The sequence below is a fragment of the Amblyomma maculatum genome, chromosome 6 (genome assembly GCF_055883805.1).
Source record: "Amblyomma maculatum isolate TAMU_Amacu chromosome 6, ASM5588380v1, whole genome shotgun sequence".
Taxonomy (NCBI): domain Eukaryota; kingdom Metazoa; phylum Arthropoda; class Arachnida; order Ixodida; family Ixodidae; genus Amblyomma; species Amblyomma maculatum.
Genome location: NC_139349.1, coordinates 173200948 through 173216091, shown reverse-complemented (window position 1 = coordinate 173216091; position 15144 = coordinate 173200948). Strand labels below are relative to the sequence as shown.

General features: G+C 47.2%; 1 protein-coding gene across 2 annotated transcripts in view; it reads left to right on the top strand.

Moving 5' to 3' along the window:
• The window catches only part of LOC146187424 (endoplasmic reticulum membrane sensor NFE2L1-like), a 145741-nt gene extending 131156 nt beyond the window's left edge, over window positions 1–14585 (top strand). For both annotated transcript variants that reach the window (XM_084607681.1, XM_084607680.1), the window contains exons 7-11: window positions 3442–3554; window positions 3958–4077; window positions 5609–5834; window positions 10691–10968; window positions 13033–14585. In XM_084607681.1, the coding sequence (XP_084463807.1) occupies window positions 3442–3554; window positions 3958–4077; window positions 5609–5834; window positions 10691–10968; window positions 13033–13350 (1055 nt within the window). In that variant the 3' untranslated portion in view covers window positions 13351–14585. The remainder of the gene's footprint in view (window positions 1–3441; window positions 3555–3957; window positions 4078–5608; window positions 5835–10690; window positions 10969–13032) is intronic.
• The last annotated feature ends 559 nt before the right edge of the window (window positions 14586–15144 follow it).

Here is a 15144-nt window from a genome sequence, read left to right as displayed (position 1 = left end):
TCTGCTATTCTGGGTGCGTTCCAATTCTTAGACGTCTAGCAAGACTGCTTCGTAGACGTCTACGTAGACGTCTACGGGTTCGCGTATTGGAACGCGTCTACCTGTCTACGCCTGGCGTCACCTCGCGGCATAAAGGTTGAACTAAAACGTTTGAATAATTATTATAACGCTGTTTTCTTTAAAGATTTGCGACAATACAGGTGAAAATCACGTTTTTAACGGTTTGCCGATTTTTTACAGCAACAATATTACATGTGTAATCGCCACAACGTAGATAGACTATTAATAGTTTAACTTTTAGCAGACCGACTTCTCACGCAATGAGCCCGCTCAAGAATTGACGGAAGAGAACGTTAGTCCGTTTTTCCTTTTTTTATTACTGATGCTGAAGTGTACATGCTTCTCAGATGTCTCATTCACACAGCTGTAATAATGAAAACATGCAAAATACAGTAAACTTGAGGGGATTACAGACGAAAGGTAATAACCGCGGCTACAGCAAACGAAAAAATTCATGCCGTTACACCTATTGTCTATAGTCACTAGACGAGGAAACCAAAGACAACTCGTTTTAATAATGTACAGGCACAAAAAAATCAATGCGCAACAAGTCGGCATCGTCAGGCGAGTTCGTTCTTCCCAGATTAACTGAAAATCCGCGGAAGAAGAGTTTGACACGGTTACTACAGCAAGATAGAAACACACACGTGCGCCGTACAGCAGCCGTCCTGACTCCCGGCGAGGTGCAGAGAAAGCGACGAGTTCGTCGATAACATCAAGACTGAAGAAACTCGTCGTCAAGTTAAAAAAGAAGACCAACAGCATCCAACGAACGCTTTCCTCTCAGAGCGCGGTACAAGAATCTGCAGTGCTATGAATCTCACGACCATAAAGACAGCTAAATTAGCCTCTAGCTAGCGCATACATTGACGTAACAACTCACGTTTGAAAGATCGTTCATATGCATACTCCGGCGTTCGCAAAGAGCACGACCACCGAACAGCTACTGCAATCACCGCACGCACGACTCGCTCAGCGCGAACCGCGCTCTGTCCGCCATGTTTAGACAGCAAAGTAGTCTGCATCGATGTTGACTTCGGCGAAGCCGTCTTCGCGAGACTGCTTCGCGAGAATTGGAACGCGTCCCAAGATGGCGGCTGCTCGCGTAGCCGTCTAAGTAGACGTCTACGAGGGGGTATTGGAACGCACCCTCTCTCCCACCGTGTGAATGCTCGCCGCGGACGGACGGACCTCGGATCAGAGGTCACGTGACCGATCGCTTCGCTATTCGGTCCGTCGTGTGAATCCACCTTAATGGTTGAGCGTGGATGGCGAAGTGTGTTTTATAAAAGTGCAAAGAGATGAAGAAGCCTTAGTTACTTTGGAAATAAATAGTACAATTTTAGCTCTATATCCTTTCTGCTTACATAGAGGCCCAACCATAGATTGACGCAATACTACTTCCTGCGTATTGTGTGTGCAATTCTGTCGGTTCCGTCAGCCTTTAGTAGACACGGTGGAAGAATGTAGCAGGTTGTAGGTTCTTAAATGCAGTGAGTTATTTATAGTGCTATACAATATCGGACTGATCTAGTGCAGATGGAAACATGCGGAATGTATACAGGGTGTCCAAGCTAACTTTAGCCAAGAGTTAAAAAATAGACCTTTTGGGGTAGGCCAATGAAACCAGCCCTCTGGCGCACCGCAGGCAATTTTATCTTGAAATTAACTAATTGGTAATTAAGATAATTTTTCCAATTTACTAACTATTGCTTTTAGACAATGAATGTGATTTGCAAGGTGAAGAGCACTTTCTGAAGTCCCCATTTCATTTATTTCTGATAAGCCTCCCGTGTATCCTTTTTTCCGAGCTCTAAAGAAAGCCCGCGAAAACTATCACGTGACTAGTGCATTCGCGCGCCACGATTGGGGTGCTCCCAATCATGATTTGAGTGAAGAAAATCAGTTGCGGCCATTACTCAATGCCCTAGTTTTAGCCGTGAAGGAAAAAAAAAAAAACTGAGGGAGCGCGCGGCAATACCCGTGAAGTATAGTCATAAAAAAAATAAAAAGGCGCGAGTCGGGTGATATCTACTACCGTTGCACGCGCTACACGCGCGGCAGCACCGGGGAATGGGCGCTGTAGTAGGGTCCTAGGGACTCTAGCGGTAGCCCATGCTCGCCACAGCAGCCAGCCGCGCGCACTGAAACATACTGACATCAAGGAGCATAGGGACTGACTCGGAGAGCGAAAAAACGGGGGAGGGAACGGCTTCCTCGGCGCTTGGCCTGCGAAGGTTGGTCGCGTGACGTCACGCTCTCTCCTCTTTTTTTTTTTTTCTTTTTTTGTTCCCCTTCATGGTTCCAGCTGTAGGCTAATATGTTGGTGATGGCGATGCAACTTGCACCTGTCACATGCGCCCACTGGCTGACACAGGCGAAGAAACCAGTTCAGACATATCAGCTGCAAAGTGGCCATGGAGCCCTGGGCGCAGCTGATTTCATTCACTCAAACCACGGTTGAGATCAGCACAATCATGGCGCGAGAATGCGCTGGTCACATAGTTTTTTGTTTAGAAATAGAAAAAAAATACATGTGGGGCTTTATCGCAAATAAATTGAATAGGATTTTCTGAAGGTGCTCTCCAACTTTACAAATTACATTTATTGTCTAAAGTCAGTATTTAGTAATTTAGAAAAATTATCTTAATAACTGGTTTCCTTTATCTCTCTGAATTGTTTTATTTTTTAACTCTTGGAGCTGAAGTTAGCCTGGACACCCTGTATGACATAGCAGCACCAGGCCAGGCACTTATTAAAAGCCTTAATAGTACTAAGAACAATGTGAGGCTTTGCCTTGTATGTTCTGAAGTGGCTTCAGTAAAAATGGTCTGCTGTACTAATTCTTTTTATGCACTTGTCTAAATTTGCTGCTAGCAAAGATATGTATTAGGGCCAGATCTGGTTCCTCTTCACGCTTTTGTATCTGCTGCCTTTTATGAAACCAGTTCTTGCGATCAAACTGTCTTGTCCTAACCTCTTGTGCTGACCCATTTATTTGAGCTTGGCTAGCTTTGGGAAGCTCATGTTAGCAGTCATAAGAGCGCATTCTTGCACATGAGTGCCACTCCTGTGTAATTGGCATCAAGAATGAAGCTGCAGGTCTAAAGAAATCGAGCCCTGCAGCAGCCAGTGACAACCTAATATTGTGAGACTCCAGTTGATTAGCAGGTGCAAGATATTATTTGTGATGACATGGCAGCATACTGGCACGGGGAGGTCTCCTGTGGGATGCACTTAGTCATACATACTTCACGTCATGGATTGTACTAAGATTTCCTTTCGCATTGATTATGGGAGCAATGTTTGCCTTGGGGTGACGCACTGGGACTAAGTGCTTTCTGTTAGTTAACCCTTGCAAACTTCTTTGTCTGGCCGCAGTGTCTTCTGTGCCGTATCCAGTCCAGCTCTCTGTGGCTGAAGACCGCATGGACAACAGCAGTGACACAGGGGTGTCATCAATGGGCTCCGAGCGAGTCCCATCACTGTCTGAGGTGAGTTTTGCATTTGTTTTCTACTTGTTGCAAGGTCGTTATGCAGGAAGAACCACTTTGCTCATCTTGTTTATTTTGCTTGGTTGTCTGTTCACCATATGTAAATCATGAATCATCGCTTGGCCAAAGTTTCATATTGAGCATTTGTAACTTTTGTAATAACTGCTTGTTGCAGTTTTTATGAAAGCAAGTCTCCTACACATTTACACATATTTTCCTGTCCAGATGCTTAGCGTCATACGCCATAGTCATGGCACTCATATAATGGTACACGAGCACTTGCTGTGTAATACAGAAGTGGTATTACTGAGTTTTGTAAATTAAATGTCAGATGATTTGCGAGTGGACAATGTAGAGCTCTGTTATGCTTGGGTTTGTGACAAAAATGTGGTTGCCTGCGTAGGAGTGGCTGGATTCCTGCTCGGAATCATCCTCGTCGCATGCTGATAACGAGGGTGATGCCAAGCGGCTACTGGAAGTTGCCCAGAAGAAATACAAGCTGTTCGGACGTCGGCCGGGCCTGGTGAGTAAGGGTTGTTGTGGCCAGACCTAACCTGGGCATGATGATATCAGCCCATACACGGACTGGTCTCCGAAAGGATACACTTATGATGGAGGCTGTTAAAAGGGTTTGGAGTATTATTTGTTTTGAAAAACACACTTGGACTGTCTGTGCTTCTTTCCCCTTTTTGCACCAGGCCTGGAAGTCGTCACGATTCCCAGAGGCATAAGATCCTCAGAAATGTCAAACGTTTCCAAATATGGTATTCACTTGTCGGGTTGGCGCAGTGGTTAGGGTGCTGGACTACTGGCCCAAGGATGCGGGATCGAATTCCGGCCTCGGCGGTCGCTTTTCGGTGGAGGCGAAAAGCTATACGCCCATGTGCTGTGCGATGTCAGTGCACGTTAAAGAACCCCAGGTGGTCGAAATTTCCGGAGTCCTCCACTGCGGCATAGCCGAAGTTGCTTTTGGATGTTTAACCATCAAAACCAAACCATAAAATATGGTATTAGCATTTGCTTAGCAATAGGTTCTTTACTGTTCTGACTGCAGCTCCTAGGCAGCTTTGTATTCGCCATGAGCATCATATTAATGCATATTAGAAAGCAGGAACAAAAGCTCCAATAAGGGAAGGGTATGTTCTCCACACTGGAAGTTTACTTATCCAGCCTGCAGCATTTGAGGCTGTGCAGCCAGGCTTCACATGCCTCTAATTGATGACGTTTAGTAGTGACACACGTGCCTTTCATCAGTGGCTTATGTGAGGGCATTTTGAGCTGCAACTGAAACCCACGGGAGCTAACTGGTCATAACTGGATGTTGGTACTCGCAGTGATTGAAGTTGAACTGTGGGCCTGGTATTTTTATGGGATGGCACTTATTACTTGTTTTGAGCAGGAATTCGGAATAGTATGGCTTAAAGGCAGCAACAACTAGGTAGTTTTTTTGGATCACACTTCGCTCTCCCTCTCTTAACCAGTGACGCTGTGTAAGAAGAGATGCACGAAATGCACAGCTGTTGGTTTGCATGCCACTGAATGAATTCAGCTTTGGTTTATGAGGATTGCCTTTGAGGTTCATCATTGCTGAAGATCAACAGCTTCTGTTGTGACATCGTTTTAGTACTATGCGTAGTGCCAACTTCAGACACCCATGTCTTGCTCGTTCTCCCTGCCATCAATTTGTTGAAAACGTTCACTCTCTTTGATTACAGAGGGTTTGAGAATTTCATTGTGCAGATTGTCAGTTTTTGTCACATATTGCCATCAATTTGTAACTGGCAAAAAAATGTATCTGATATTATCACCGCTTTTATGTGCAACACACAGGAAGGCGTGCACAAGGAGTCGAGCTCTGTAGTACCTAAGCAGAGAGTAGCTCAAGCTTGCTGCTCTTGTCCTGCTGCATATTTGTTACTATTATCATAATCTGTTGCATATAGGTTACAGCAAACATTCCTCGTGACTTACTTGCGCATGCTAAGCGAGTACAGCTTGAGAGGCTCTATGGGCAGCAGAATGAGATGCCAACGTTCTTGGTCTCCCAATTGCAGGGGGATAATGACACCATGCTGGGCAGTTATGGTGGTGCCTGTGCCTTTCCCGCCACGGTGGGCCGGCTGCCTGGCGGTGCGACGGTGGCAGTGGTGCCACCCAACAGCCCAGCACCCAGCAGCCCATTCCCACCGGTCCCCGAGGTGCCACGGCTGGTGATACGCCCCATTGGCTCTCTCGTACGCCACAACCACTCGTACTCAGCAGCCGAAGCAGCAGCTGCTGGTGAGTACAGCCTCTGCTGAAGCAGTGTCACCCTGGTGCACAACTGAAGGGGTATGGCTGGTGTGAATCAGTGGTCAGAAAAGGCAGAAAAAAGGTGGAAAGTCACTTCCTCTCCTGAAGTGTTTTTGGGGCATCTTTTAACGATGTGCACTTCCGTTGGAAGAATATTTAAAATGAAGAGCTTTATTCAAATATAACTTAGTGAACCTAGTCGCAAGGGGACTAGAAAGTGACCATTGCAGGCCTACCATGATGGTTTAGTGGCTATTACATTTGGCTGCTGAGTCCAAGGACATGGACAGCACTGCTTCAGGACATTAAACCCCCTATGAACCAACCGTGTTCCTCTACCCTGCAACCAGACTTTTTTATGCAGAACACATGATCACTAAACTTGGGAGGTCTTAATAGTTATGTCTGGTTGATGCACTTGCAGCCACTTCATTATTAGCGATTGTATGTGATGGGCAGTTTGTTTCCCGGGGAATAGAACACTGGAGAAAATGGCAATTGATAAGGGACAATTATGGAATAGCCAATCAGATTTTAAAACTTAGCTTGGTCTTGCCTCCAGAATTTTTAGCATTGCATAAACAAACAAACAAGCCATGCTTGTGGTTAGCCTTGGATATCAGTATTGCTGGAATATAGGCAGCCTTGCAAACAGGAGGGAAATGCCTGGAAGAAACCACCTAGGACAGTAGGACATAAGTAAAGGTGCTTCAGCACACTCCTGGTTTTGTAAAAATGGAGAAGGGGAACAGGGAGGGAGATGACCAAACACTGATAGGGGGTGAATGATAGTTCACAGCTGTGCTAAGCTTTGGAACGTGTTGGAGGGGACGTGTGATTGCTGCCATCTGGCTTGGTGAGTGATTCTTCCTCCAGCGCTCTGTCCGAGTGCAGTGGGCGTAGAGGACGAGGAGGACAGGCCTAAAGGGGATGTGGGGATTGGATCGCAAAAATCGCAAAAAAAAGTTGCTTTTTAGAAAACTTAACTTTGCGGCATCTACAACACTCATTCTCTCTTGTGCTGAAATGTTTCACCCAAAAACAAATTCCAAGTGCTGAAAATAAATACACACATAATGTAATGCACATAGGCAATGCATGCTTGTTTAGAACTTGAAGGCTTGTTTTCTCAAAAGTTTGTTTTTAGCATATTGTTAAGGTTTGTTTACAGGATACAACTCAACCTTACCCTGGTGCATTCACGGAACGACTGCGAGCTGCTGCTTCTTCTCACATTTTTTCTCAGGCAGCGCCAAAGCGACAAAAAGGAAGTGTGAGAGGAAGCTCATTACGGACACCGTAGAACAGTATCCACTAAGGCCGTAACACAAACATCATCCACTAACACATCCAGGTGGTTCTTGAGCATAACGGCAGGTAGAGAAATTGGTAACATCGATGACCTGGTGGCCGCACTACCATGGGCCGCACACGCTAGTTTCCTGGTGGCGGCAAGAGACTGCGGGGAGAGGGCGAACGTCGGGAGCGGCGAGCAGGGAGAGTCCAGCTTCTGACTGCAGTCAGAAGCTGGAGAGTTGTTTCGTGGTGGTGCGTAGCGTTAGGAGTCCAAAGGGGGTGAAAAGGTCGGGTCATGGACTTCTGCACTCACATTAGATCGATGAATGGACCATTGGCGCTGGTAGCATGGAACTTGGTTCCTGCGGCGGCAAAATCGAGATATGTGACCAAGCATACCACAGCGGTAGCAAACTGGTGGTTTCAGGATATAGCCCTCGGAGAAAGGATCGAAGCGATCAGCAAATTCCAGCCGCTGGTGGCGTTGCGGAGGAGGTGGCACGCTGTGGTAGGAGCGAGTGAGTAGAGCAGGGCCGTAGGAGCCGTTCCGCGGTTCACGGACAGCATGCGTGTGAGTGGTAGTACCCCAAGAAGATTGGAGCTGCCTGCAGGGAGCAGCTGTCACAGGGGACTGCACTGCAGCTCACAACATCTTGTGGTGGGAGAGTTCATCGCGGACAATTTGGCGAATCATGTTGGGTAAATTCACAGGCTCATGGGAATCCACGCTTGCGACAGTGGTCACATTATGCAAACGGCCGAACTTCGAGGTTATGCGACACAGCTTTAGAGCCTCGAACGTGCGGCAGTGCTTGATAATGGCTGTCACAGAATCCAAGTTATCTTCAGTTATTAAAAAGTTGTATACATCTTCTGCAATGCCCTTTAAGAGGGGGCCAACTTTGTCTTCTTCAGATATGCGGGGATTCACCGCTTTGCAGAGTTTCAGGACCTCTTCAATGTACGTTGTGCACGTTTCTCCAGGCACTTGGGCTCACTGGAGTAAAGTCTGCTCAGCGCATTTTTGTTTTGCCACTGTATCCCCAAAGAAATTGTGAACCTTTTTTTTAAAGCGGTCCCAGCTAGTTGAGGACGCTTCATGGTTCTCAAACCATATCAGTGCTGTAGAGTCCAAGAAGAAAACAACATTGGCCAGCTTGACTGTGGCATCCCAGCGATTGTACTTGCTCATCCGGTGGTAATTGTTGAGCCACTCATCCACATCTTCGCCAGCCTTGCCAGAAAAGGTCCATGGCTCACGATAGTGCGGCCAAGTGGGTGCCACTGCACCTGGTTGTCGTGCGTTGCAGTCTTGAAACATTGTCATGGTTAAAGGGGGCAGCCAGCGAGTCGTCGAATCCAACAAGGTAGAGAAGGGTTCGTAGTGATGTTGCTGCACCTCCACCACACTGTTAAGATTTATTTACACAATACGACTCAACCTCAGCCTGGTGCGTTCATGGAACGATGGTCAGCTTCTTCTCACACTTCCTTTTTCTCTCTTCAGCACTGCCTGACAACATCACCTTGCCTATGGAAAGTGTAGCATTGCAACAGGTGCACAGAATTGATGCTGTTTGTTTTCTAATTGCTGACATGTGCTTTGTATGAAAACTGTCTCAGATTTACCATGTTTTATTTTACTTTTGTTTTATTAGCAAGTAATTAGGCCATGATACATTCTAAGTGGTGGGAGATATTACATACTGCACACTTTAAAAAAAGAGCAGGGAAGTTTAAAAAAAATAATTTAGAATGCCTGATTGAAACCATGCTTCTTTTAGATAGTGGAATCATTTATAGACCCATAGCTAATTTTGTAGCCATGCTAAGGTGTCCACGAGCAAGCAACATAGGAACAACATGTAAACTATTATAAAACAAAGAGTACAGAAGATACATTTGAATCCCGCTACAAAATCGGCGGAGTGTACGAAAATTTTCGTTGTCGCGGAATTTCATTGTCAAAAATTTACACACAACTTGAGCAAAAAAAAAAAAATTATTTCCAGAAGTCCGTAAGCTTTGTCTGCTTGTGTTTCACTGCCAGCAGCGGCGTCACGCGACTCTCACTCTCTGTTAAAAGCCCACTGTCAAGGGAATGACCTTTTGAGCAAAGGAGCCCATTGCTTAGATCTGGTACCAGAGATAGTCTGTGCAAAATGCTACAGCGATACAAGCGCTGCAAAGCAGCAAAAATACAAATCAAAGCTCTCTCATCCTCCCCGTCGGGAAACCAGCTTCTCCGTTATCTACGAGCCGCAATGATGACATAGTCGCAAACGGCATCCATTGGTCTGTCTTGTTGACTGACAGGGGAAGGATGGGCGTACACCACTAATTGTGTCCACCGCTTGCTGCACGCTTTTCCCTTGCCATGGTCAGACTGAATGCAGCGGCGCACGCTCCCGCGCCCGTTTTGTTTTTTTCCCGTGCACCCAAAGACCACGCCCTACCTCCCGCCAAACTCTGAGAAGAAAGGGGAATTTGGCTTGCGGAGGCTTAGACGACTGAGTAGGAGAGTGAAAACCTTTGCTAGGGAACGGTAGGGGAGAAACACTGCAGAATTGGGTGATTGCGGTGGCTGTAACTGCGTTATTAATTACTCTTTTCAAAAACATTTTGCAGCCTTGTGTTCTGGGGGCAAAGTTTCATAGTCACCGAGGAAGAAAATATATTTAACCGGAGGGTGGACAGTGGGCCTTTAAGGGAGCCATCGCAACGTCATCGTGAGAGCCCAGGAACTTCCTAATAACATCGAAGGCATCCATCACCTGCGACGAGGTTGCCAAGGCGGGGTGAATCCTGGGTGGAGTTGTCTTCATCATCGGACGGCGGCTCTTCCGGCTCACCAACACTTTTAATGATGTCCTCATCACTTAGCTCTTTGTAGACAAGCACATCCGTGTCAGTGATCGTCGAGCTCGATATCGCTAGGGACGTTTCCTGCATCCTGGAGGGATTTCTAGGCCGTACAGATCCCCGGAGTAGACTATGATGAAGCATCGTCTTCCGTGGCTGTAGCTGTGCTGGTCGCCTCCTAGTCAACAGATCCGGCATGCTGAAAGCAGTTGTAGATTAAGGTGGACTGGGTCATGTTCCACGCAGCAGCCATCATCTGAAAAGCCATGAATAGGAATGGGACCCCCCCCCCCCCCCCCCCTTCTCTTCTCCAGCGGTCCGCGATGAAAAAAAAATAAATAAACGGCGGGAACGAGAAAGTCGCTCTCCAGCACCCACCTTCTGAAGAAAGGCAAAACGGAGGGGCCACTCACCCACGAAAACAATTCGTAGAAGCGAGCATGTGCTCATAAAGTACTTCGTTTTTGAGGAAATTTTAATACATTAAGTCCTATATCACGGGGAATGCAAAATACTTTGTTGTGGCGAAAATTTTGTTGAAGCGGCGTTTGTTGTATCAGGATACAACTGTATCACTTTGAAACTTTGTCTGTCTGATGCTATTTCGAATCGATGTGCTAATCTGCATCACTTAAGTTGAAAAATTAGAAAATTTGCCTCTGATCCCCATTATGTTGAACCCACAGAGAATGGAGAGTCGTCTGAGGAGGAGGAGGACGACGAAGAGGATGCTTCCCTGTCTATGGTGTGTGGCGGCAGCAGGCAGGCGGGCGAAACGGAGGAGCAGCGGCAGGCGCGGGCGTCCCGAGATGAGAAGCGGGCGCGTGCGCTCAACCTGCCCCTGTCCAACGCCGAGATTGTGGACCTGCCCATTGATGAGTTCAACGAGCGACTCGCAAAGTACGAGCTGACAGAGGCACAACTGGCGCTGATCAGGGACATACGTCGGCGCGGCAAGAACAAGGTATGTGACACTCCTCATGCCAGCCTGCTTGTAATGCCAAGCATATCCTTCTGCAGTAGATAGAGGGGGTTTCTGCCCTTATCTGCCTCCTTACTTTTCATTGTGTGCGTTTCCCATTCTAGGCTTACTGTCGCTGACTGATTTTTCAGATTCGGCGGGAGCTGCAAAATGACATGAATACCATATAAACATGTGTTACGGCTGCATTTTGTTTAACAGATTAGAGGGCCAATTTTAGGAGTGTGGCGGATACACGCAACATGCGTGCATGCGCATGTTGTGTTTTTTTGCAAGTAAAAACGGACAAATTAATGAATGTGCGGCATTTATTTACTGTTCAGTCGTCATTTGTGGAGTCTTCTGACTGTGCTGTGCTCTGGTGCATGTTCACTCCACAAGTAATCGTTTTCAGTCCCGTCTAAACTGTTCGAAACAGCGATCACCTTGAAACTACGAGGTAGCATGTCCGTAGACAGAGTTCCATGCAGACAAAATCCAGCCAAGAACAATCACGAGCAGTTCCCTCTTGAGCCGCCCAGTCGGCGTCTCGTCGTGATTGCTATTTGCCATCCGTTCTGAGTAGTGCCTTCGGAATTCAACCTTAAAAGGGCGATTATTTGATTCTGGCATCGAGGGGTTGCAGCATGGTGGTGAGGCCACCCAGAATAACAGCCCAGAAGAACACCTGTGCAGACACTGCACAGGTGTTCTTTAATCCTATCCATCAACTGTTCACGGAAGCTGTCCAAGATGAGGAGTGATTGCTTGGCCAACATGACGCCTGGGCAATTCTGCCAAACGCTTTTTTTCTAGTCGAGCACGAGCTCATCATCCATCCAGCCCTTTTCTTGTGCTCGAACAACTGCGTTAAGGAAAGCGTCGTTAGGAATCCTTTTCCTTTTCAAGATTTCATAGGGTGGCAGCTTCTGCCTGTCTATGGCGACGCATGGCATAACAGTGCACCGTTGGTGCTCTGCACCGGTTGTCCGCACAGAAATGCTCTTCTTCCCTTTCATGTCAACTGTGCAGTTCTCAGGGCAGTCAAACCACACCGGGATCTGGTCGACGTTCGCTATTTGAGACAATATATGCTCATGGTGCAGACCAATGACATACTTTTGAAACATGGCCACCTTGTTGGTGTAGTCAGGGGGCAGCTGCTAGCACAGCGTGGTCCTTCACCAAAAGGATAGGCTCTTTAGAAACCTTCGTAACCAGCCGACATTAGCTTTGAAGTCCTGGTGCAATGTGCTTCTCGCACACGTCAAGACTTGTGTCTTCACGTGCAGCATGTCTGTTGTCGATGCATAGCCATTGTTCTGCACTTCCATTGCATAGTGGAACAGTTCTTCCAGCTATAAATACTTGCACGGCTTGCCTCGAAAAGCATGCGTTGTGTGGCTGGTGTTCTTAACACTTCCTTCTGGTTGCACAGTCTTCGGGTGCACTTGTGCACGTCAAATTTTCTGCCCGCCGCACGCTTGCCGTATTCAACAAACTCCACTACTTTCAATTTAAATCCTGCCGTGTAGCTACTAACATGCTCGCCCATCATGCTAAAATGGCAACGCTCGATGCCAGTTCATGAAAAATAAAGCAGAGAGCACATGAGGGCCTAGACTACGGAGCGCGACTACGCCACCACGCTACCACTACTCATGTGCCTTCGACAGTCGCAAAACAAAGTCGGGGTGGCCAGGGCTGGCGATGCCAATGCTGATATGGATTGCGGAAGCTCACGGCAGAGGGGAATATGATGATGATGATTACTTGTGACTTCGGATGCCATCCGTAAGCGGCATCTGAAAGCTCCTGTGCGCGTGCATTTTGAAGGCTATTCCTGCGTGGGTCGTAAAAAGCTTGGGTGCAGCCCTTACAAACTTTTTTTTTTTTTTAATGTTGGCATACGTTAACGTTTTATTATCGATGTACAGTGCTGCAAAGCTGCCTTAAGACTTCACACCCTTGGAGCTCTGCTGGGCAGCCACTGCAATGCAAGTTGCTATTTGTAGTGGCGGCCCTCTTACAATGCCCCCCCCCCCCCCCCCTTCTCTTTCCTGCCAGGTGGCAGCGCAGAACTGCCGAAAGCGCAAGCTGGACCAGATCCTGTCTCTACAGCAGGACGTGGAGAGCCTGCACCTGGGGCGGGAGGAGTTGGAGCGCCGTCACGAGGAGCTGCTGGCCCAGCGGCTCCTGGGGCGCGACAAGTACAGCCGCCTCTGTCAGCTGCTGGCGGCCCACACCACGCGGCCGCTCAGCCCCACCCTGCAGCGTTTCACCCGCCACGAGGCATCATTTGCAGCTGCCGATGGGGCGCCCTCCACAGACGGCGAAGAGCGGCTTAAGAAGAAGATGAACACCAAATGGGAGAGCGATGAGTGAAGCACATCTTAGTAGGAGGCAGTGGCTAGGAAGGACCCTCTCACCTCTCATCACATGTGCAGTAGAGCTTCTGTTCAACTGGTCTCTACCACTACGGCCGAAAGCAAAGTTGGGAGAGTTCTTCAAGAGAACCATGCCGGCAGTCTTCTTTCCTCCCCAGTCAAGTGCCCAAGTGTCATGATGTGCACTGTGTCAAGATGAAGTTCGAAAGTGGAGCAATTATTTCTCGCATTCAGCATCTTCTTGTTTGGAGACTTTAGATCCTTCGCACATACTTTGCCCTTTCAAGCGGCCACGTGCACTGACATTTGGCTGTCAAAGGTATCGGTGCTTGGCCCATGATTGCTCAGCATCAGCGCTAATGGAATTGTTGTGGACTATGTAGGAATGCTGGTAGGATGAATTAAAACTCCGTGGTGCAGCAGTGTCACCGACATGTCTTCCTATGAACTACTTCCTGCAAGGAGCAAGTGGTGCGGTCGTCACCCTTTCTAGCCGCTGCATCCCCTCTTTCTCTGTGCGGGAAAGCTGCACTTTGTGATTGAAAGACGCTCAACAACACTGGAGGTGCTTCATCCCTCCAGTGAAGTGGGCAGGTGAACTGTGTGTGCCTGCCTACACTGACTATGCTGTATGTGTGCAGCCATTATGAATGTGTGTACACGTGACTAAGTGCAGTCACTATATTCCTTCCGTTGCAGTTCGTGTTAATATGATTTTGGTCTTGGGCTGCCGCCCGCTGTTGTAAATGTTGCTCTCTTCTCGGGGTTTCTTTATTGCGCCGAAACAAATGTGTTGGAATGAGCAAGCAGTTTGGCTTTGTTGTTTTCCGCTTTGCTAGGTTGTTGCATTGTAAATAGGGAAAGTTTCTTAGCTTTGCTATAATGGATGGAATGCGTGCCTTTTTGATTACTGCAGACCAGCTAAGTCATGCAAAGAACAACGGCATATCTTAGTTTCATGATCGCACCAAGCTAATTTTTAAGAACACGTTGGACTTATTGGAGCACAACTTTCTGTAAAAAGCCGTGCAATAAACTGCTTGTGCTACGGAGTCTCTTAGGCTGTTGCCTTACTGCATTGTGTGCTGGTGTGGTTAAATGAAATTCAGTTTGCATAAACTAAATGAACTATTATTTATTTTGTGTGTTTCACTTTTTTTTTTTCTTTTTATACACTCATTCTTTGTTAGGAACGCAGATTCATTCACAATAAACTTTTGTTGACAAATGGCACCTTCTTGCTTGACCTTTTCTACGTTCACTGCATGGGACATATGTGGTCACAACATGCAACTAGAAATTCCTGTGTACCGATTAAATTTTATGTGAAACTAACCCTTGTAGTGGCCCTTGGTGGTTCAGTGAATTTGTGCTAGTAGGAGGTGAGTACTTGGTACAGTACCTTGCATTTTGATTGCATTCTACATGTAGAAACATGGTGGCCAGAAGGGGCACTGAGGCCTCCACTCTGAGTAGCTGAAATGGGGCTGTGGCTTTAGAAGATTCTTTTCACTGGAGAAAAAGGAGGCTGACTCTGGGGTACACCTGATCAACGCCAGTTCTATGAAGGTTAACTTTGCTGAACGGAGTCAACGTCTGAACCCGCTGAGCAGCACACTGCACAAGTTGCTGTTAAATGTGTCTATGGTGGGGAGGCTGCGCTTTCGTAGGTTTCATTGAAGTCATTGTACCGTAGTTACTCGCATAATGCTCGCACCCCCAACATTGGGCGTCAAAAATTTGAGTTTTTTTTTCCTCGCATAATCATCGCACCACCAATTTTACCACCGCA